This window comes from Erinaceus europaeus, chromosome 6, assembly GCF_950295315.1.
Source record: "Erinaceus europaeus chromosome 6, mEriEur2.1, whole genome shotgun sequence".
NCBI lineage: Eukaryota > Metazoa > Chordata > Mammalia > Eulipotyphla > Erinaceidae > Erinaceus > Erinaceus europaeus.
This window is the reverse complement of record NC_080167.1, coordinates 7227717-7251679: the sequence shown is the minus strand read 5'-3', so window position 1 is coordinate 7251679 and position 23963 is coordinate 7227717. Positions and strand designations below refer to the sequence as shown.

The following is a 23963-nucleotide window of genomic DNA, read 5'->3' as shown; positions in this document are numbered from 1 at the left end:
ACTGATTTCCATCCTGGAGCAGGGGTAGTGGGGCCTTCTGCATTCTGCAGGATCAACTCAGAGCAGAGTCTGTCTAAAGACAAGGGGATAGATACAGATCAGGCCCATGAGACAGAACACATGTGCACAGGCACCCGTAAGTTAGGGGAGAATATACACCTGAAAGCAAAAATGCACAATAGTATGCAGTGACCCCAAACAGCAAGCAAGTAGCAAGACCTAAAAAAAAAATACCATAAAATGATACTCATACACTTTTCCCATATTTGGGAACTACTCTTTTCCCTGATCCAGCTAGCCAGTACTATTTCCAACTCTGACACCATCTCCCCAGACAATACCTTTGATCCACCTGCATGTTAGCTGTTGTGCTCAGGTAAAAATTAGTAAAGTCATGGGCCTCTTGGAATATACCTAAAATAGACCTACTAGTTTTTTCTACAACGGAGATCCCAAAACTCATCTGTTATATTCTTGCCTTTAGGTTCCTGACTATTAAACAATTTGTTCTGCTTTATACAGTAATGCTTTTTCAGCCACCAAATTGCAGATGCTACCATGATGCCCACCTGATTTCCCTGGACAGAGGACCTCACCAATGTACCCTGGAGCCCCACCTCTCCAAAGCCCTGCCCCAATAGGGAAAGATAGGGACAGGTTGGGAGTATGGATCGACCTGCCAACGCCCATGTCCAGCGGAGAAGCAATTACAGAAGCCAGACCTTCCACCTTCTGCACCCCATAATGATTCTGGGTCCATACTCCCAGAGGGATAAAGAGAAGGAAAACTTTCAAAGGAGGGGATGGGATATGGAACTCTGGTGGTGGGATTTGTGTGTAATTGCACCCCTCTTATCCTATGGTCTTGTCGATCATTTTTATTATATAAATAAATAACAATAAATAAATAAAGACAGGGTGAGGCCATCATGTGGCCACATGATGTCACAGTCCTCAGCAGCTCCAGGTGTAGAAACTGAACAAGACTGAGATCGATCCAGTGTGGAATAGTGCCAAGTAGAGAGCACAGAGCTCTGAAACCATGCGATAAATCCTGGGCGATCTTAGAAGCTACTCTGTAGGGTTATTGGAAACAATTAAATAAACTAACATGTTCAAAGTGCTTAGAGGAGCACCTGGCACCGAGCAAGTGATCAATAAATATCAGTATTAACAATCTACTGGGAAGTGAATGTGGTCCGGTAAAAATGAGTCATTTTTCCTGGCGAGGGGGTGACAGGAAATAATCACAAGGCCTGCCACTTGCCCAGGACGTTCCAAGCACTCGGACTTTACATGCAGTTATTGTTTTCATCTTTGACAACCAGAATCAGGTTATTTTCCTCATCTTAAAGGTACAGGCACCAAGGCTCAGCAAAATGGTTATGAATTTGGGGGTTTAGAATCAGAGGCTTTGAAACCCACCTCAGGCACTTTCTGTGTGGCCTCAAGTGTGCCCTTCATTTACTCCGTGCCTCAATTTCCCAGCCTGAAAAACAGGGTCATAATAATACCTCTCGTAAGGGCATACTGCAAAGATCAACTTCACATAGAAGCACGTAGATTAAGTGTCTAGCACCTTCTAAGGATTCATTAAATGTCATACAAGGGGGCCAGGCAGTGGTGTGCCTAGTAGAGCATACACATTATCATTACTCTAGGACCTGGGTTCAAGTCCCCAGCCCCCATCTGTAAGGGGGGAGCTTCAGGAGCAATGAAGCAGTGCTGAAATTGTCTCTTTCCCTCCCTGTCTCAAGTCCCCTCCCCTCTTAATTTGTCTCTATGTAATAAAGACAGTAAGTGCCACACACACACACACACACACACACACACTCACTCACTCACTCACTCACTCACACACACACGGGTGGAAGGGCTTTGTAGGATGCCTGGCAGTTTGTCAGGTAGAACAAGGAGAGAAATAGGGGCTTCAAGTGAAGATAATCAGGGTAGACACACAAGCTATCCGTCAGCACAGGAGATCACCAGTGGACTGCATTGAGCAGTTTGAAAGCAAACCCTCACTTGTATGAGACAAAGGGTCAAAGTCCTCCAGGCCCAGAGGAGAAACCAGAGTTTGGAGACCATGGCTTCCTGGGCAGCCTGCTCTCAACCATCATCCTAGCAACCTGCCAAAGTACAAGACCCCGCCCCCTCCACTCCTAGCCAATAAGAAAGCGCCCTACCGCATCTCGTTGCCAAGCAACAGAGTTGGCCCGGGTCCTTCAGTTAGCCTGGCGCCCTGAACTGCTCGCCACAAAATGGGGATCTGGGAGGTCTCTCCTTGGGCCCTCTTGAGACTTTACCTGTGGAACTTTATTTTTTAATCCATAAATATATTTTCATGTGTAGGAAAGAAAGATAACCCCTACCAAAGAAGGGGAAAATATATATCTATATATCTATAACTTTCTAAAAAGTGACTATTTCTGGGCTTGTTTGAGTCCACCTCGTCTGAACGGCCAGATCCTGTTCGTGGAGGACCTGCGTGACTTGCTTCTCTGTCACTGCTTACTCAGAATCCCCCCCATGAAGTCTGTGTAACCGAATCTTGGGAACTGGGAAGAGACTGCTGGTGGTGTTCACACCAGTGGTTCCTAAAGTTGCAAGAAGATTATAGGGGTGGGGAATACTTTCCTTGGGAGTCACATACTCAGCCTGAAGAATTGCCAAGATGACCAAGACTCTGGCCATTAAGAAGACACACAGTGTCTCCAACACAGGGACCCTCATGGCCTTTCACAGCTCAGACCATCTCTTGCAGGTGAGTTCACCCCTTCATTTTCTGCCCAGGCTCAGCAAGTTGCTGAGAGAAGGGGAACAGGAACTGGTGTGCAAACAGCAAGGGGCAGGGAAAGAGTGATGAGCCCCGCTGTAATTAAATTGTCCAGACGCATCTCTGTAGCTCGCAGTGCTTGGTTTCTCATCAAGGATGAAACCTCAAGCCAGAACAGTGAGCTGGGCCATCCTATTAGCCAGTAATTCCAAAATGATGGGCTAAATCAGCGGTGACACTGTATAACACCAGGGGGAAATTAAGACGAATTGGAGACCGACCGTTGCAGAATTATTTTCAGAGAGCAGCTAGGTTAAGGGTACATGCAACACACTCTCTCTCGATGGAACCAATACAGAGTGTCAGACTTTGGGCTTGCAAAGTCTGACTTTGCCACTTAGCAGTGGCACTTAACTGACACTAGATAAGCTGCTTTGTGGCCTGGCTGAGCCCTGATTCCCTCCTGTCTGTGAAATGCAAATGGGGGAACATGAGCCAGAGAAGCGATGAGAACTCCACGAAGTCGGATACGGAAACTGCCGAGCGAGCGTGGTGGTGGCACTTGGTAATGTGTCTTTGTGACAGGGAATAGTGCTGTGGGCTTGAAAGATTAAGGAAGAGCTGGCGTGTTTCATGACGGAGTGTTTCTGCTTTGGAAATGATGGCAAAGCCGGGAGCTGGGTTGGGGGCATCAAAGAGGTGTTGGAACCCCCCCCCCCCCCAATCTCCCACAGCCAGCAGGACACCGGGTAGGGTTGGGGGCACCATGCCTTTGTCCTAGAAGTGTCACAGCTTCCTGTTCCATATCATTGTGGCCGACTGGCCAAGGTAAGTGAATGGTGCGAGAGACAGTGAAAGGCAGTACTGGCCCACCGTGCCCCAGCCAAGGTGTATCTGAAGGCTCCTAGTGTCACCCCAGGAAGGATGCACAGAGCAGGGATTAGACTCCCCGGCTCAACCCTTGGTCCAGAGCCTTCCTCTAAGCACTGACCCCTGGTGTTCTAAATTGGAAGTGCAGAAATGCTTTGGGCAAAAATGACAAAAGTTGTGCGATCCTCTGGGCGCCTGAAGCTTCTACCTAGTCATCATTAAAATATCAGGAAGGACAGGGGCCAGGCGGTGGCACACCTGGTTAAGCGCACATGCTACAGTGCTCAAGGATCCGGGTTCAAGCTCTAGGTCCCCAACTACAGGGGGAAGCTTCACCAGTGCTGAAGCAGGGCTGCAGGTGTCTCTCTGTCTCTCTCTCTCCATCTCTATCTTCCCTTCCCCTCAATTTCTCCCTGTCTCTATCCAATAATAAATAACTAAAGTTTAAAAAAAAATTTAAAAATATTTTTAAAAAATATATCAGGAAGGACAGACTTGCCCCGGAATGCTTTCGCACATGTCTCAATTTAGGAATCCAAAGAGCAGATCCTTTTTAAAAATATTATGTGAGCTCAAACCCCCGCCCCACCATTTAATTTTAACCCTGCTACTCAGGCCTTGAGCAAATCCGTTCCTCCCTGTGACTCAGTTTCCTCATCTCTATAAGGGGAACACACATTGCACTATTCACCTAAGCTAAGAAATATTTCATTCTGTGGCGCTTCATGACGTCTTTGTGCTGCTGCTGCTGCTGGTGCTACTACCACTAATAATAATAATAATAATTCATAAATAAACTCTACTGATTAAACTCTAACCTGATTTTGATTGTGTGTCCCAGTTTCAGAGATGCAAAATGTGCATGGGATCAAAAGCAATCTACTTACAGAGTGACCTAGAAGAAAAAAGACCCCTACCTTATACAGTACCTGCTTAGGGACTTTAAGGGCATCTATTCAGAATGCCACTTTGTAAAGCTGCCCTGGGACAGGCAGGTGAGATAGCATAATAGTCACGCAAAAAGACATCCATAGCTGCTGCTTCCAAGTCCCAGGTTCAATCCTCTCCACCACCATAAGCCAGAGCCGAGCAGTGTTCTGGTTGTGTGCCTGCCCTATCGATCTATCATTAAAAATAAACCAAATAAAATGTTTTAAAAAAATGTACTGAGCCTTTGGTGGTGAACGTGGTGAGTCTTACACACACACATATAGGTGTGAAGCTATAACATTGAATTTGTATCATATTTTAAATCTGTGTTAAGTCAATATAAAAATTGTACTGGTATCATTTTTATACTCTTTAAAAACCCTATAACACCCATCAGAGGTGTTGTAAGGACTAGGGGAAGATTCAAGACCTCCCATGCAAATGTCCACCCACTCAGTGAATACTTAATCAACCCTGAGTATGTGTTAGTTTTAATGTCAGGAGGAAAAGATGAAAAGTGACAAGGAGGGGAGTCGGGCAGTAGCACAGCGGGTTAAGCTCACGTGGCGCAAAGTGCAAGGACCGGCGTAAGGATCCCGGTTCGAGCCCCCGGCTCCCCACCTGCAGGGGAGTCACTTCACAGGCGGTGAAGCAGGTCTGCAGGTGTCTGTCTTTCTCTCCCCCTCTCTGTCTTCCCCTCCTCTCTCCATTTCTCTCTGTCCTATCCAACAACAACAGCAATAAAAGCAATAATAATTACTACAACAATGATAAAACAACCAGGACAACAAAAGGGGAAAAAATATAGCCTCCAGGAGCAGTGGATTCATGGTGCAGGCACCAAGCCCCAGCAATAACACTGGAGGCAAAAAAAAAAAAAAAAGAAAAGAAAGAAAAGAAAAGAAAAAAAAAAAGAAAAGAAAAGTGGCAAGGAGGGACATTTGCATGGCACACCCCTTTTGGGAAACTGAGAGTAAATACACATCAAGAATAAGCAGCACACAGAGAGAGCTGAGGCAGTGTGGTGACGGGGGTACACCGTCTCTATTCCTATGACCCACATCAGTCTCCACCAGGTGGTCAGATTCGAAACTGTTAGACAAGCTTTTAGAAGAAGGTGGGAAGAGACCCACTCTGGGCCTCCTCTCAGCACTCCTCTGCCTCCACAAGGCTGGGCCATCCACCGGTAAATCTGAAAGCTACAGGATCCACTCGGGGTTCATGGGCAAGAAGCACTCACATCAAATCTGACAGAAGCCAATTCAACCTTCTTTGGACTGAATAAACCAACTTCCCCCCCCCTCCCCCCCCCCCCCCCGCTTGCCGAAAGCCCTGACAGCTAAATCCCTAATCACGACCACTGGTGATGGGGTACCTTCTGTCATGAGATGGTGGCATTCCCCCTTCCCCATTCCTGTTTTCAGACTGCTTAGAGCATTTCTTACAGGGGCTCAGTTGTGATCTAATGCATTTCTGTCTCAATTGGAGTCCATGCAATTGGTAATTTTTAGTTAATGGCCTGACATTTAGGCCTATTTAGTGATCTGCTTGTGGGGGGATGACGGTGCTTCCCTCTGTGTGCTCAGGGGCTCTGAGGAGTCTGTGGTGGGTGCTGGCTCAGCAGCAGGAAGTTCAGGGAGTCTGCTGCACTGTATAGCAGGACCTGGTCACATTCAAGGTCACATCCTGAAGCATGTGTTTAACACCTTACAGTGGCAGGTAGTTGAGGACACTAAGATCAGCCAGCCCTGGAGTCCTCTCCCAAGGAACTTGGGAATTTTGTGCGAAAACAAGTTCATAATTAAGAGGGAGGAGGAGTGCCAAGAAAAGAAGGAAGAGAAAGGAAGGATAAAGGAAAAGAACAAGAAACGCGACACACCCATCCAAAAAGATGTGTGTGTGTGCACACCTATGTTCCTGGCAGCACAATTTGCAATAGCTAAAACCTGGAAGCAGCCCAGGTGTCCCACAACAGAGGAGTGGCTGAGCAAGTTGTGGTCTAGATACACAATGGAATACTACTCAGCTATTAAAATTGGTGATTTCACCATTTTCAGCCGATCTTGGATGGAGCTTGAAGAAATCGTGTTAACTGAAATAAGTCAGAAACAGAAGGATGAATATGGGATGATCTCACTCTCAGGCAGAAGCTGAAAAACAAGACCAGAAGAGAAAACACAAGTAGAACCTGAACTGGAGTTGGTGTATTGCACCAAAGTAAAAGACTAGGGTGAGTGGGGGGGGGGGGGAGTACAGGTCCAAAAAGGATGTCAGAGGACCTAGTAGGGGCTGTATTGTTATGTGGAAAACTGGGAAATGTTATGCATGTACAAACTATTGTATATACATACTGTCAACTGTAAAACATTAATTCCCCAATAAAGATATTAAAAAGAAAAGAAAAGAACAAGAAAGGAAAAGAAAAAAGGAAAATACATGAGGTGAGGGCAGCTTAGCCAGTAGAGCACACATGCAAGGACCTGGGTTTAAGGAGCCTCCAGTAACCACCCGCAGGGGGAAAGCTTCCTGAGTGACTGAGCAGTACCACAGTCTCTCTCCTCCCTGTCTCTCTCCCCCTTTCTCTTTGACTCTTACTCTCTATCAACACACAAAGATAAAAGGAAAAATCTCTGCCGGTGGGAATGGTGAAGCTATGCAGGCTGAGCCATAGCTATAATCTTGGTGGAGATCGAGATCGAGATCAAGATTGACCTAGACGTTGATATAGATCTATATCTCGGGGGCCGGGCAGTGACACACCCAGTTGAGTGCACACATTAGTATGTGCATGAACCCAGATTCAATCCCCTGGTCTCCACCTGTGGACGTTGGGGGAGAGCTTCACAAACATTAAAGCCAGGCCTACAGGTGCCTCTCTTTTTCTCTCCCTCTCTATGTCCCCCACCCCTCTCAATTTCTTTGTCCAATCAAAAAACAAAAATAACAAAAGGAAAAAATGGCCACCAGGAGTGGTGGATCTGTGTGCAAGCACCAAGCCCCAGTGACAACCCTAGTGACAATAAAAAATAGTAATAGTAATCATCATCATAATAATAATAAAGCAAACTCTATCATGAGAAGAAACAGGCAGTGAACTCATCCAACCCAAATCATCAATGTTAACTGGACGACGACTTGGGGTGTTGATCCAAGACTCTGGATCAAAATCTAGAATGTTTTGTTTTGTTTTTTGTTTTTTTTCAGAACACTGCTCAACTCTAGTTTATGGTGGTGCTGGGAATTAAACCAGTGACGTATGAGGCTCAGGCATGAAAGTCTTTTTGCAGAACCATTATGTTATCTCCCCTGCCCTAGAATTTATTTTCTAATCTAATGGGAGGCATATCACTTCTCTCCCCCAAGAAATAGGTTCTTGTTAGTTACCTAGTCTGACATAACACTCTTTCCCACAGAACACCAGAAGGCCAAACTGTTCTTACTCGGCCTCCCTGTACAGAAGTTAATAATATGTCTATGAAGGAAAGGGTCAAACTAGCAAGGGCATTGCTCCATGAATTCCCACTAAAGCTTTATTTCTATCTTTCTTCTTTCTTTCTTTCTTTCTTTCTTTCTTTCTTTCTTTCTTTCTCTCTTTCTTCCTTTCTTCCTTCCTTCCTCTCTCTTTTTCTTTCTTTCTTTCTTCCTCTCTTTCCTTCTTTCTTTCTTTCAGGGGGAGAGAAGGATAGACACCTGCAGACCTGCTTCACTGCTTGTGAGGTGACCCCCCCCACCTGCAGGTGGGTAACCAGGGGGCCGCTCACGCCAGTCCTTGTGCTCCGCACCATGTGGATGCACCTCTCTCCAAAAGGGTGCAGAAGCTGCTGTGAATTCTTAAAGATATTCAAGTCTCAGGCAGGGAGAAGAAACCCAGCCTTTTAAATTGTAAGCAATGCAAATCAGACTGTGACTGAGCCCAGGACAACAGACAAGGACATTTACATTCTCTTGAGCTGGAGCTAAAATATGCCGCGAGCTGTTCTGGAAGAGACACTCAGCTCAGGATGGAGGGAGGGGCGGATGGGGCCTCAGGATGTGGCTGAGAAGCAGATGTAATTCTTTGCTCACTTCACCAAGGGTTGAGAAACCGTTTCTGACGAGAGTCACTTTTCAAAGAAAGGCATCTTTTTAATACTGGCTCAATACACTGCCAGGACCTGCTAGATAAAACAAGAGAGAAAGACAGACCCGGCTGGACAGTGTGGGCGGGGTAGGGGCGGGGCCACTCTAGATGTTAATCAGAGACAGTACTGGGGTTCAGTACCCTTGCTATGTATCGACTTAGATGGATTCCATCTGAATCCAAGTTCAAATTAATCATCATCCTAACAACAATAGCAATAAATGATAGTCGGGGTGGGCGGTGGCGCAGAGGGTTAGAGCCAAACCAGGTTCAAACCCCCCCCCCCACCTGCAGAGGGGAAGCTTCTTGAGTGCTGAAGCAATTACTGCAGGTGTCTCTCTGTCTCTCTCCTGCTCTGTCTTGCCTCCCCCTCTCAATTTCTCTCTGTCCCACGGAATAAAGACAGAAAGGGGAGGCGCCAGGCGGTGGCTCATCTGGTTAAGTGCTCATATTACTGTGCACAAACCCAGGTTCAAGCGCCCGGTTCCTACTGCAGGGGGAAAGCTTCACAAGTGTCTCTCCCCTTCTCTGTCTCACCCTCTTCTCTTGATTTCTGGCTATCTCGATCTAATAATAAATAAATTTTTTAAAAAGTTAGAAAGAAAGAAAGAAAGAAAGAAAGAAAGAAAGAAAGAAAGAAAGAAAGAAAGGGGAACAAATTGCTGCCGGGGCAGTGGGTTTACTGTGCAGACATCAAGCCTCAGCAGCAGTAATCCTGGAGATAATTAAAAAATGCAAAAATGGGGGGCAGGTGGTGCCACACCTGGTTGAACACACACATCATAGTACAAAAGGACCCAGGTTTGAGTCCCCGGACCCCACCTACAGGGGGAAAGCTTTGCAAGTGGTGAAGCAGTGTTGTAGGTGTCCCTCTCCCTCTCTACCTCCCCCTCACCTCTCGATTTCTGGCTGTCTCTATCCAATAAATAATAAATATTTAAAAAAAATAAGTAAAACTAAAAAATAAATGGTTATTAACAGCACCCTGCCTCATAAATGTTTCTTTATCTGATCCCTCTGTCCATCTCAAAAAGTTGGCCTGGAATGGTGAAGTCCCATGACAAAAATAACGATAATAATAACTTGCTCTCACAGAGGCTACATTTTGCAAAGAATAGAGGAGATAATTTAAAAAATAATAATAAATATTTTAAGGGGGTGTGAGGCTGGGCAGTGGTATACCAGATAAAGCGCACCCATTACCATGCACAAAGACACAGGCTCAACCCACGCCCTCTCAGCCCCAGGCCCCACCTGCAAGGGGCGAGCATCATCAGCTGAAGCAGCACTGCAGGTGTCTCCCTTCTCTCTCCCTGTCTCCCTTCCCTCTCCCTGTCTCCCTTCTCTCTCTCCCTGTCTCCCTTCTCTCTCTCCCTGTCTCCCTTCTCTCTCTCCCCGTCTCCCTTCTCTCTCCCTGTCTCCCTTCTCTCTCCCTGTCTCCCTTCTCTCTCTCCCCGTCTCCCTTCTCTCTCTCCCTGTCTCCCTTCTCTCTCTCCCTGTCTCCCTTCTCTCTCCCTGTCTCCCTTCTCTCTCTCCCTGTCTCCCTTCCCTCTCCCTGTCTCCCTTCTCTCTCTCCCTGTCTCCCTTCTCTCTCTCCCTGTCTCCCTTCTCTCTCTCCCTGTCTCCCTTCTCTCTCCCTGTCTCCCTTCTCTCTCCCTGTCTCCCTTCTCTCTCTCCCTGTCTCCCTTCTCTCTCTCCCTGTCTCCCTTCTCTCTCTCCCTGTCTCCCTTCTCTCTCCCTGTCTCCCTTCCCTCTCCCTGTCTCCCTTCTCTCTCTCCCTGTCTCCCTTCTCTCTCTCCCTGTCTCCCTTCTCTCTCCCTGTCTCCCTTCTCTCTCTCCCCGTCTCCCTTCTCTCTCTCCCTGTCTCCCTTCTCTCTCTCCCTGTCTCCCTTCTCTCTCCCTGTCTCCCTTCTCTCTCTCCCTGTCTCCCTTCTCTCTCTCCCTGTCTCCCTTCTCTCTCTCCCTGTCTCCCTTCTCTCTCTCCCTGTCTCCCTTCTCTCTCCCTGTCTCCCTTCTCTCTCCCTGTCTCCCTTCTCTCTCTCCCTGTCTCCCTTCTCTCTCTCCCTGTCTCCCTTCTCTCTCTCCCTGTCTCCCTTCTCTCTCCCTGTCTCCCTTCCCTCTCCCTGTCTCCCTTCTCTCTCTCCCTGTCTCCCTTCTCTCTCTCCCTGTCTCCCTTCTCTCTCTCCCCGTCTCCCTTCTCTCTCCCTGTCTCCCTTCTCTCTCCCTGTCTCCCTTCTCTCTCTCCCCGTCTCCCTTCTCTCTCTCCCTGTCTCCCTTCTCTCTCTCCCTGTCTCCCTTCTCTCTCCCTGTCTCCTCTCTCTCCCTGTCTCCCTTCCCTCTCCCTGTCTCCCTTCTCTCTCTCCCTGTCTCCCTTCTCTCTCTCCCTGTCTCCCTTCTCTCTCTCCCTGTCTCCCTTCTCTCTCTCCCTGTCTCCCTTCTCTCTCTCCCTGTCTCCCTTCTCTCTCTCCCTGTCTCCCTTCTCTCTCCCTGTCTCCCTTCTCTCTCTCCCCGTCTCCCTTCTCTCTCTCCCTGTCTCCCTTCTCTCTCTCCCTGTCTCCCTTCTCTCTCCCTGTCTCCCTTCTCTCTCTCCCTGTCTCCCTTCTCTCTCTCCCTGTCTCCCTTCTCTCTCCCTGTCTCCCTTCTCTCTCTCCCTGTCTCCCTTCTCTCTCCCTGTCTCCCTTCTCTCTCTCCCTGTCTCCCTTCTCTCTCTCCCTGTCTCCCTTCTCTCTCCCTGTCTCCCTTCTCTCTCCCTGTCTCCCTTCTCTCTCCCTGTCTCCCTTCTCTCTCTCCCTGTCTCCCTTCTCTCTCTCCCTGTCTCCCTTCTCTCTCCCTGTCTCCCTTCTCTCTCTCCCTGTCTCCCTTCTCTCTCCCTGTCTCCCTTCTCTCTCTCCCTGTCTCCCTTCTCTCTCTCCCCATCTCCCTTCTCTCTCCCCGTCTCCCTTCTCTCTCCCTATCTCCCTTCTCTCTCTCCCTGTCTCCCTTCTCTCTCTCCCCGTCTCCCTTCTCTCTCCCTGTCTCCCTTCTCTCTCCCTGTCTCCCTTCTCTCTCTCCCTGTCTCCCTTCTCTCTCCCTGTCTCCCTTCTCTCTCTCCCCGTCTCCCTTCTCTCTCCCTGTCTCCCTTCTCTCTCCCCGTCTCCCTTCTCTCTCTCCCTGTCTCCCTTCTCTCTCTCCCTGTCTCCCTTCTCTCTCTCCCTGTCTCCCTTCTCTCTCCCTGTCTCCCTTCTCTCTCTCCCTGTCTCCCTTCTCTCTCTCCCTGTCTCCCTTCTCTCTCTCCCTGTCTCCCTTCTCTCTCTCCCTGTCTCCCTTCTCTCTCTCCCTGTCTCCCTTCTCTCTCCCTGTCTCCCTTCTCTCTCCCTGTCTCCCTTCTCTCTCTCCCTGTCTCCCTTCTCTCTCCCTGTCTCCCTTCTCTCTCCCTGTCTCCCTTCTCTCTCCCTGTCTCCCTTCTCTCTCCCTGTCTCCCTTCTCTCTCCCTGTCTCCCTTCTCTCTCTCCCTGTCTCCCTTCTCTCTCTCCCTGTCTCCCTTCTCTCTCTCCCTGTCTCCCTTCTCTCTCCCTGTCTCCCTTCTCTCTCCCTGTCTCCCTTCTCTCTCTCCCTGTCTCCCTTCTCTCTCTCCCTGTCTCCCTTCTCTCTCCCTGTCTCCCTTCTCTCTCCCTGTCTCCCTTCTCTCTCTCCCTGTCTCCCTTCTCTCTCTCCCTGTCTCCCTTCTCTCTCCCTGTCTCCCTTCTCTCTCCCTGTCTCCCTTCTCTCTCCCTGTCTCCCTTCTCTCTCTCCCTGTCTCCCTTCTCTCTCTCCCTGTCTCCCTTCTCTCTCTCCCTGTCTCCCTTCTCTCTCTCCCTGTCTCCCTTCTCTCTCTCCCTGTCTCCCTTCTCTCTCTCCCTGTCTCCCTTCTCTCTCTCCCTGTCTCCCTTCTCTCTCCCTGTCTCCCTTCTCTCTCCCTGTCTCCCTTCTCTCTCCCTGTCTCAGTATGCTGCAGGTGTCTCTCTTTCCTTATTTCCTCTTCCCCTCTTAGTATATCTCTGTTCTGTCAAAGAAAGTGAAAATTAAATTAAAATAAATATTTTAATTGGCTTTGGGGCTGGGGAGATAGCTCGGCAGTGAGAACATGCCGTTCCCTGCTACAAGCTCAGGCCTGCACCCCAGTACCACGTGGGTACCGCTAGGACACTCTTCCTCTGTCTGAACGAGTAAGTCTGCATGGGCAAGGCCCTAGCTCAGGAGAAAAGTCAAGAGCGACCCGTGCATGGAAAAACCGAGACTCAGAGGCAGGCCAGGCTGGCCCCAGAGACATGGGGTCCCCTCTACCAGACAGGTGGAACCACAAACTCCTGCTGGCATGGGGACTCAACTGCCCTCTCACGTCTCCAAGATCCATCTCAGACCTCACAGCCTGCCTGTCATCAAGACCTGGCTGAGCTCCACAGAGGACAGGGGGCATCCTGGTGATAAGGGACTAGAAATCCAGTGAGAGGCGGCCACTGAATCCTTCTAGGACCTCGACCTCCTTTAAGTCCTGTTCATTTTAATCCTGAGGCTACCGCCCCCTCCCACACACACACCCCTAGACGTAACTGTGCAGGAAGAGGGAGCAGGGACCAAGTAACCTGCGCTCAGTCTTTGTGCTGTGGGTGGAAGACAGGGCCTTCCACCACCCTAACTTCGCTATACGTGGCTTCTGTTACCCTCCTCAATGCTCTTGGCCTGCAGCCCCTATAAAAGTGGCTCATTTGCCTTTCTTCTGGGCCCAGAACTCCAGAGCACCAACCCTGTCTGGGGTTGAATAAACCCAGAATAAACCTGAGTTTCTCTCTCACGGGCTCTGAGTGGCGGTTAGCTTCTTTGCTGAACAAAGGTTTGCAGTTAGTTCTTCCTTGTTTTTCTGCAACACTGGGGAGAAAGTCACAGGAGTGCTCAGCCTCTCACAGGACTGACAGTCCCCTTCTTTTTTTAATTTTTTAAATTTTATTTATTTTCCCTTTTGTTTTTTTATTGTTGCTGTAGTTATTATTGTTGTTGTTATTGATGTCGTCATTGTTGGATAGGACAGACAGAAATGGAGAGAGGAGGGGAAGACAGAGAGGGGGGAGAGAAAGACAGACACCTGCAGACCTGCTTCACCGCCTGTGAAGCGACTCCCCTGCAGGTGGGCAGCCGGGGGGGCTCAAACTGGGATCTTTATGCCGGTCCTTGCGCTTTGCGCCATGTGGGCTTAACCCGCTGCGCTACCGCCAGACTCCCAGTCCCCTTCTTTTTGATCTTGGAACACAGTCCTACTGCAAATGGACTTGAAAGGAAGCCAGAGGCCATGGCTCCAAAGGAAGATGGCCACTCCCACCTCCAAGAAGGCCCCTCATTCAGCCCAGAGCTAGAGCCTTTGTGCAGGGGCGGGGGAGCTGGGTCAGAGGTCAGACACCCAGGTCAAAGGTGAGACTCCCCCAGGCAGTCTGCACAGACCCAAGAGAAAGATGAACACGTTGCTCCCCAGTCCTGGTTTGAAAGCTGTTCACTGAAGACCTCCCCTTCCCTTCTTCCCTTTCCTTCTCTCTCCCTCCTTCCTCTGTCTTCCTTCACTTCCTTCTGTGCTCTTACTCTCTCTCTCTCCTCTCCCTGTCTGTTGTACCATGAGCCCTAGCAGTATGTGTCAGCTCCTCTTATAAATTCTTTTTGCTTCTTTCCCTACTGTGACAATTTTATTGAACGGGGGGTGAGGGCAGAGGGCTGGCAAAATATCAACAGCTTACCACCTGGACTGCTTTGCCAGGTGCCTGACCCAAGTTTGAACCCGGCCCTCGCCACAGTGAAGGAAGCATTGGTGCTGTGGTTTCTACCCACCCGCACGCCCCCTCTCTTTTAATTGCTGAAAAAGACAGCCTAGGAAACTAGCGGAGTGCACACATTTCCATGCACAAGGACCTGGGTTCAAGCCCCCGGTCGCCCACCTGCCGGGGTGAAGCTTCAAGAGTGGTGAAGCACTGCTACAGTTGTCTCTCTCTATCTCTCCCAGTTGTCTCTCCTGATTTCTGTCTGTATCCAACAAATAACAGATAAATAATAATAAAAATATAGCTCAGAGTGGTGAGGCCACAGAGATTTAAAAAAAAAAAGTAAAGAAAGAAATAAAAGGAAGAAAGGAAGAAAAAGAAATGCCCAGGGCAGCCTGGCCGCATAGACTCCCAGGGCAGCAGTTCAGCAGCCCGGCTGCGGCCTCGGCCTCATTGGTGAGCTCCTGTCTGCCCAGGATGGCAGTCATGGGAGCTGCTCTGTGACTCTGGGCTTCAGGTAAATAGATCGTTAGGGAAGACGGATAACACAGTGTCCCAGGTAACATTCTAAACCCAGAGCAGACGAGCGCGGGGCTGTCTCCAGCAACAAACGACGGGATCACAGTTGATGCCGTTTCTTTTGGCGAAGGGCCTCGCAGCATAAGCCACCATTCTTCTGAAAGCTCACTATTCAACTTTAACAAAGAACAGGCCGTCTCTCTTCCCCAGCGAGACGTGGAGCACGGGAATCCCGGCCAACAGCGAGGGCGAGTTTTGATAATGAACTTGGTATCAAGTTAGGACGCCTCTGCACAGAGCCTGCCATGCCATCCCACCCACCCATTTCACAAAGCCAGGTTGGTTCTCAGCAAAGCGTGACATGGACCTAAGTGAATGAGAGAGAGAATTAGGTGCCAGGAGGCCCAGTGGGTTCAAGGCAGAGAATGGGCCACATGAGTCCCCAGAGGCTGCTGCTCTCCTCAGCCTCACAGAGAACCCAGGACCTTGCTATCTTTTGCTTCCAAGGGTAGAGAGGCCAGCCCCACGGGACTCATCTGGGTTCAGAAAGCAGGACCCTCCAGGTCAACAGATGCCACAGCCAGAGATGCGGAAGAGGCAGAGCCCGTGAGCCAGAACCTGGAGGTCGGAGGGGGGCCCCTGCAGGGCAGCACCCCAGCTTCCAGTACAAAGCAGGAAAGTGTGCTAGTGGCTTTGGCGTCCACCTGGCAGTCTGGAAATCGTCATTCTCATTTCCCAGCCGTGTCTTTTAAGAAAATCACCTCTTAGTTCAAAGCCTCAGTTTTCTGATCTGCAAAATGGGGAGAAAGGATATGTCTGCTTGTAGGATTCTTGTCTGTCCTTTTGGGGACTGGAGTATCCTGACCTCGCTGAGAGAGGGCTGGCCACGTGTGTGTGGTGCATAGAGAGGGCTGAGCTTCTATGTTACTTCTTAGGTATTGATGAAAAATGTTGACTGCGACAGTAGGGGAAATAGCTCAACTGGTAGAGCTTCAGATCTGTACGCCTGAAGTTCCTGGTTCAATTCCTGCCACCGCATGTACTAAGTGGTTCTGTGACTTGTATGTGTGTGTCTCTCTCTCATGGGAAACTTTCTATCTCAGATTTAATAAACAAATATTTTTTTATATTTATTTATTTTCCCTTTTATTGCCCTTGTTTTTCTTTTTACTGTTGTTGTAATTATTATTGTTGTGGTTATTGATGTCATCGTCGTTAGGACAGAGAGAAATGGAGAGAGGAGGGGAAGACAGAGAAGGGGAGAGAAAGACAGACACCTGCAGACCTGCTTCACCACCTGTGAAGCGACTTCCCTGCAGGTGGGGAGTCAGGGGCTCGAACCGGGATCGTTATGCAGGTCCTTGCATTTTTGCGCCACGTGCGCTTAACCCGCTGCACTACCTCCCAACTCCCAAACAAATCTTTTTTTATGATTTTTTTTTTTTATTGCCACTAGGTTAATCACTGGGGCTTGGTGCATGCACAAGGAATCCGAGGCTCCTAGCAATCTTTTTTTTTTTTTTGTTAGGACAGAGAGGAATTGAGAGAGAGGAAGGGAAGCAGAGAACACCTGCAGCCCTGCTTCACCACTCACAGGTGGGGTGCAGGGGCCTTCAACTCAGGTCCTCATGTATAGTGGTGTTTATGCCCAACCCTGTGCTCCACCCAGAATTTATCAGGGGAGGGGATGGGAGACGGAGATCTGGTGGTGGGAATTGTGTGGAGTTGTACCCCTCTTGTCCTATGGTTTTGTTAATGTCTCCTTTTTTAAAAATAAATTTAAAAAATTTTTTTAATTAAAAAAAAATAAAAAGATGTTGACTGGGCCCAGGCAGACACTCATGGCAGACTCACTGCAGACTCTCTTCCCTTGTCTCCCCTCCCCTCCCCGAGAGACTCCACAGTCAGAACCACCGTCAAACACCTGCTGCCAGGTCTGTGTCACCAGTGGGGCAGAGCAGTCCCCTGAAGCAGGGACTGTTACTCACAATCTGAATTCACTGACTTTTTTTTTTTTAAGCAGATATTTGTAGTATTTATTCTTTGCAGCTTCTTGGGAATTGTTGAATACATTTTACTTATTTATTCATTTATTTATTTTTGTCACCAGGGTTAATGCTAGGTCTTGGTAACTGCATAAAAAACCCACCACTCCTGGCAGCCCTTTCTTTCTCCCTGTCTTTCTTTCTTTCTTTCTTTCTTTCTTTCTTTCTTTCTTTCTTTCTTTCTACGTATGTCTCTTTCTTTCTGTCTGTATGTCTATCTTTCTGTCTTCTTGTTTTGTTTGTTTTAATAGAAATAGAGAGAAACTGAGAGACAAGGGGGAGATAAAGAGGAAGAAAGAGGAATACCCGCAGTACTGTTTCACAACTCACGAAGCTTCCCTGCTGCAAATAGGGACCATGGGTTTGAACCCGAGACCTTGTGCATGTGTGCTCTCCTTGGCATGCCACTAGCTGGCTACCTAATTGTTGACCAAATTAATCCAAGGTCTTCCCCCCCAAAACTGGACATGTTATCTCCCTGTCTGCCTACTTAATGTGCAAATTCTATCTTAACAGAGCCACTCTAGATTTCTTCCTTTGAGTTTTGATACACACTTGCCCTTAGCTTTCTGGGCAGCACTGCCTAGAGCTCTACAACGTGCCTCCCTGCCACCCTGGGTGGGTGAAGTCCTTGGACCACCGGAGCTCACTGGTTCTCTGTAGAAGTCAAGGTCTTATTAGATGAGTGCCTCTGATTTGTTATTAAAGTTATAATTAGTGAATGATTTCATTCAAATCTTTCTTTTTAATTAATTTGTTTGTTTTAATTTCTTTCTTTTTAATTTATTTGAATAGAAACAGAAGTTGAGAGGGAAGGGAAGATAGGGAGAGAGGGAGAAGGAAAGGGAGAGAGGGCTGCAGCACTGTTTCATTACTTGGGGAGATTCCCTCCTTCACAGGGTGGGGTAGTTGGGAGTCAGAGGCTTGAACCCAGGTCCTTGCACACTGTGATGTGTGTGCTCAATCAGGTGCATCAATGTCTGGTCCCCAAAATTTTATTTTCTAGAATACCAATCACATAAAATGTCATATTTTCTTAGGGGGTGACACACAGAAATGGAAGAACAGTCTTTATCTGTGGATCGGAAGACTACACATTAAAATGGAAGGCCAGGTGGTAACCCAGCAGGTTAACAGCACAGGGCACAAAGCTCACAGACAGGTGTGAGGATCCTGGTTCGAGCCCTGAGCTCCCCACCTGCAGGGGAGTCACTTCACAAGCAGTGAAGCAGGTCATCAGGTGTCTATCTTTCTCTCCCCCTCTCTGTCTTCCCCTCCTCTCTCCATTTCTCTCTGTCCTATCCAACACCACCACCAACAACAGCAATGACAACATTAACAATAAATACAACAACAAGGGCAACAAAAGTGGAAAAAAAATGGCCTCCAGGAGCAGTAGATTCATAGTGCAGGCACCGAGCCCCATCAATAACCCTGGAGGCAAATATATATATTAAAATGGCCCTTCTACTAAAAACAATTTACAGTTTCAGTGTAATCCCTATCAAGATCCCAACAACATTTTTCTTTTGTTTTTTCCAATGACATTTTTCAAGGAAATTGAACAACTTGTCCAAATATTTGTGTGGAAACACACACACACACACACACACACACACACACACACACTAGCCAAAGCACTTCTGAGAAAATACGAGAAAAAATGGGAGTATCATGCTCCCCAACTCCAGTCTCTATTACAATGTAGTAATAATAGCATGTTGCTGGAATAAAAATGGACAGTTGGATCAGTGGAGCAGAACTGAGAGCTCAGAAATGAGCCCACACATACACAGTCACCTAATAGATGACAAGGGCCAAATCATTCAATGGAGTAAAGAAGGTCTCTTCAACAAATGGTGCTGGGAACACTGGGCAGCCACATATAAATAGTGAAACTAGTCCACCACTTAAAATCAAATCAAAATAGATTAAAGACCTGGATATTAGACTGGAAACTCTAAGATTTATAGAAGAAAATATTAGTGAAACATTGCAGGATCTTCACATCAAAGATGTATTTGGGATACTCTACCCCAAGGGCATGGCAAATAAAAACAAGATAAAGCAAGTGGGACTACATCCAAGTAGAAAGCTTCCACACATTGAAAGCAAACTACATAATAATAACCAGGCAACACAGTAAATGGAAGAAGATATTCACACATCGCACAGCTGACCGGCAACTGATAACAAGCATAGATAAAGAACCGGTACAGCTCAACAATGACAAAATAAATAAATATGACAAAGAGCTAAACAGTTTTCTAAAGGAAAGATAGCATAACGGTTATACAAACAGACTCTCATGCCTGAGGCTCCCAGGTCACAAGTTCAGTCCCTCACAACACCATAAACCAGAGCTGAACAGTGCTCCATTAAAAAACAAAAAGAGGTACACACGGCCCACAGACACATGAAGAAATGCTTCACTTCACTCATCATTACAGAAATATGAATTAAAACTGCGTCTGAGAGAATGGCTTCCACCAAGGCAGGAAAGGACAGGTGTTGCTGAGGTTGTGGAGAAAAAGGGATTCTGCTCCACTGCTGGTAGGCATGTAAACTGGGCAGCCCCTTTGGAAGACAGTGTGGAGAGTCTTGAAACAAATAAAAATGGTATTACTTTATGATCCAGCAATACTCTTCTTAGGCATCTATCCAACAGACTCTCAAACACTAATTCAAAGGGGGCACACACACCCCTGTGTTCACAGCTGCATTATTCACAGTAACCAAAGAATGGAAGCAGCCTAAACGCCCATCAACAGACGCCTGGCTAAAAAGATAGATATTCCATGGACTCTACAAGCCACAGAGATGACATTGTGTCCTTTGGGACAAAATGGATGGAACTGGAGATGACTGAGCTTAGCAAAATAAGAGATGAAAAGATAACTCGCGGCTGGTTTCACTCGTATGTGGAATCTAGAGAACAGATGCACATGAACTTTCAAGAAGAAGTAGGAGGAGGAGGAGGAGATTTTCTAAGACTTTGTGAGAACATTGCTGGTTATCATTCAGAAATGGGAATCTGGGACACAAAACTTTAGTGGTAAGGCACAGTGTGGAACTATATACACTGTAATCTTGCAATTTATTAATCACAAATTTAAAAACTATATATATCTTACAAGAGACCATGACCATGGATTCATATCAAACTCCGACCAATTTTCAGAGCATTCCTCCCTGAAACCTGGTGGAGACTGGGACCAGCATTCCCTGCCTCCCCATGGCGATCCCAGCCCCCAGGGGCTCACACTGTAGTCAGCATCCCCCAAAGTCACTATCAGATTTTCCTTTTATTGGTTCTTGAGCCACGTTTTATTTTATTCTTCTGTCTGTCCAAAGATTAAATTCCTGGAATGCAAATGGGAAATTTATCAGCTGATTCCCATTGGGTTTATAACAAAGACCTGAAGAACTGGTCTCTCGTTGCCGCACCAACTCGCATCCGGACCGATTTTGCAATCTCGGGAATTTACCCAGGCCTTCTGACGTGTTTCTCCATGATTAGATTTTACCCAAATCATTTTATTCTCTTCCACATGCTTTTTTAAATTTATTCCCTTTTGTTGCCCTTGCTGTTTGTTGTAGTTATTGCTACTGTTGTTGTTATTGATGTCGTTGTTGTTGGATAGGACAGAGAAAAATGGAGAGAGAAGGGGAAGACAGAGAGGGGGAGAGAAAGACAGACACCTGCAGACCTGCTTCAGCGCCTGTGAAGCGACTCCCCTCAGGTGGGGAGCCGGGGGCTCCAACTGGGATCCTTACTCGGGTCCTTGCGCTTTGCGCCACGCCACATGTGCTTAACCCACTGTGCTAACACCCGACTCCCTGCTTTTTTTTTTTTTTCTCTAAGGGGCATGTTTTTGTTTTTAAGTGAAGTATACTTTCGAGAGAGAAAAGAATACAACTGTAAGTGTTCAGCCGATGAATGTTCCATCGTGAGAATGTCATGCGGTTCATCACCAAAGATGTTGAGCTTCCCAGGGCCCTAGAACCCCTCACCCCCACCCCAGCCTTCTCCCAGGCAGGACCCCCGTCTCCCTGACTCTAATAAACCATCATGAGTCCTATCACACATCTATTGACTTGCCTGTTTCCAAAACCTCCTAGCAGTCGACTCATGCAGTACATACACTTTTGGGATCTGGCTTCCTTAGCATGACATCCTGTTTATGAGACTCATTTACATGTCAGTGTGTAATTGTTATGCACAAATTCTCATAGATGTCATGTCTGCTCTGTGACTGTGTTACAATCTGTTGAAGGGCTATGGGGGAGGTGGTGGTGTTCTGTTTATTATGGAACAGAGACAGAGATTGAAAGGGGAGGGGAGATAGCGAGGGAGAGAGACAGAGAGACACCTGCAGGCCTACTTCACCACTCCTGAAGCATCCCCCCTGCAGGTGGGGATGGCAGGGGGGGGGGCTTGAACCCGGGTCTTTGTACACTGTAATGTCAGGGCTTAACTAGGTGTGCCATCGCCTGGCTGGTTGGGGGGTGTTGTTCAGGTGGGAGAATTGAGTGGAGCTGTTGCAAAGCCAGTACTCTGGAAGTCTTTTGGTGAAGATATGGACAGTTTTCTGCTAAGTGTGTTACTGAGGTGGGGACGACTGGCCAGAGGATGGGTCTGGACTCAGTTCTGGGAGCTAAGACCCAACAGGGCTGCACAGAGGCTGTGCCATCCCACCCCTGCCAACAGCCTAAGAGAGCCCCCGTGCCCTGCAAGCTTGGCAGTCTTGGTATCACCAGTCTTTGTCAATTCACTCAGGCGGGGCTTCCGTGGCAGCACTGTGTGCTTTTCACGTGCATCTTTCCCTACTGCTGAGTGAGGAAGAAGGTCTGCTCAGAGGCTTATCGGCTACTTGGAGCTGAGCTTTGGCGATGTGCCTGTCCAAGTCTCTTGCTCACTTTTCCATCGTCACCAACACTGAAGGCTCACTGCCAGGTGTGGGGAAGTTGGCACTTGTCAAGCAGTGAGAGTGTTAAACATGAATGCTGAGGGCCAGGCAGTGGCGCACCTGGTTGAGTGCACAGGTTACAGTGCACAAGGACCCGAGTTCAAGCCCCTGGTCCCCACCTGCAAGGGGAAAGCTTCATGAGTGGCGAAATAGGTCTGCAGGTGTCTCTCTGTCTCTTTCCCTCTCTATCTCCTCTCCCCTCTCAGTTTCTCCCTGTCTCTGTCCAATAATAAATAAATAAATAAAATTTAAGATGTTAAGAAGTAAAATAAACCTGTATGTTGTTGGAGTATGGCTTCCAAAGTACCTTAGGCATCTTAACTTTGTTTTTCTAAGTCTAGGTGTTGATCGTGCAAACATGTGCCTATATGTTTAGTTCTCATTTATGTATTCCTATATGCATTCAGTGTACATATACATTTCAGGGCATTGCTCAGCTCTGGCTTATGATGGTGCTGAGAGTTGACCCTGGGACACCTGGGACCTGTGGGGCCTCAGGCATTAAAGTTTTCTGCATCATCATTACACTATCTTCCCAGCACACAGTCTATTCTTGCCTCTGTCTGTAAGTACACATATGCTGGAGTGTATAAATGCTTATCTACATGAGTGTATAAATGCTTATCTACGTGAGAATGCTCTTGTCCCGGTCATATTTTGCCAGAAGCCTTTCAGTTACCAGCGGCCTCTTCAAACTTGCACAAACAAAATAAAGGGTGGGACTGGGGCCTCATATCAGAGAGAGAGAGAGAAAGAGAGAGAGAGAGAAGTAGTAGAAGGGAAAAGCCCACCCTAAGGGACATAGCTTTAATTCTAGCAAGATCCAGGGGCATAAAGAATCTGCTGCATTCTCCACTGAGAATGAAGTGACCGGCAGCTACTGGAGGCGAGAATGAAGTGACCGGCAGCTACTGGAGGCATCAGTGAAGCTGGAAGGCAGGCCTGGCCTATAAGAGCAGCACAGTAGACACTTCTCTCCCCAGATGACCCACATGTGCTGATGGTGGGGAAGGGTGACTTCCAGAGAGGAACACCCAGATGCCTTGATCCAATAAAAGGCAGGTCAAATGCCACACAGGCAAAGACAATAATGTACTGCAAATCACATTATTAAAAAACTTAAGGGCTGGGGCATCGGGTGGTAGCGCAGCGGGTTAAGCACACATGGCACAAAATACAAGGACTGGCGTAAGGATCCCAGTTCAAGCCCCCGGCTCCCCACCTGCAGGGGCATCACCTCACAAGCAGTGAAGCAGGTCTGCAGGTGTCTGTCTTTCTCTCCTCTTCTCTGCCTTCCCCTCCTCTCTCAGTTTCTCTCTGTCCTATATGACAACAATAAAATAACAACAGTAGCAATAAACAACAAGGAAGGTCAACAAAAGGAAAAAAATGGCCTCAGGGAGCAGTGGATTCATAGTGCAGGCACTGAGCCCTGGCGATAACCCTGGAGGCAAAACAAAACAAAAAAACAAACAAAAAACTAAGGGCTGGGATCAGGTGGTGGTGCACATGGTTAAGTGCACATGGTACCATGCATGAGGACCCAGGGTTCAAGCCCTCAGTCCCTACCTGCAGTGGGAAAAGTTCATAAGCAGTGAAGCAATGATGCAGTCTCTCTCTCTCTGTCTCTCTCTTTTATTATCTTTATTTATTTATTAGATAGTGAAGCCAGATATCAAGAGGGAAGGGGTGACAGAGAGGAAGAGAGACAGAGAGACACCTGTAGCCCTGCTTCACCACTCGCAAAGCTTTCCCCCTGCAGCTGGGACCAAGGGTTTGGACCCGTCTCTCTCTCTCTCTCTCTCTCTTTCTCTCTCTCTCTCTCTCTCCCCCTTTCTGTTCCCTGCCCTCTCAATTTCTCTCTGTACTATCTCTCTGTACTATGTATATAAGTAAATACATTTAAAAGAAATAAGTGGGACAAGCTAGAATTTTCATCAGTAGAAAAGTCAGCTAATGTTATGTGTGTGTCCA

The 23963-nt window shown here is 47.8% G+C and overlaps 1 protein-coding gene across 2 annotated transcripts in view; it reads left to right on the top strand.

The window, feature by feature from the left end:
* Nucleotides 1–2250: 2250 nt before the first annotated feature.
* CCDC60 (coiled-coil domain containing 60) overlaps nt 2251–23963 on the top strand; it is a 159244-nt gene continuing 137531 nt past the window's right edge. For both annotated transcript variants that reach the window (XM_007529309.2, XM_060193005.1), the window contains exon 1: nt 2251–2764. In XM_007529309.2, coding sequence (XP_007529371.1) covers nt 2675–2764 — 90 coding nt within the window. In that variant the 5' untranslated portion in view covers nt 2251–2674. The remainder of the gene's footprint in view (nt 2765–23963) is intronic.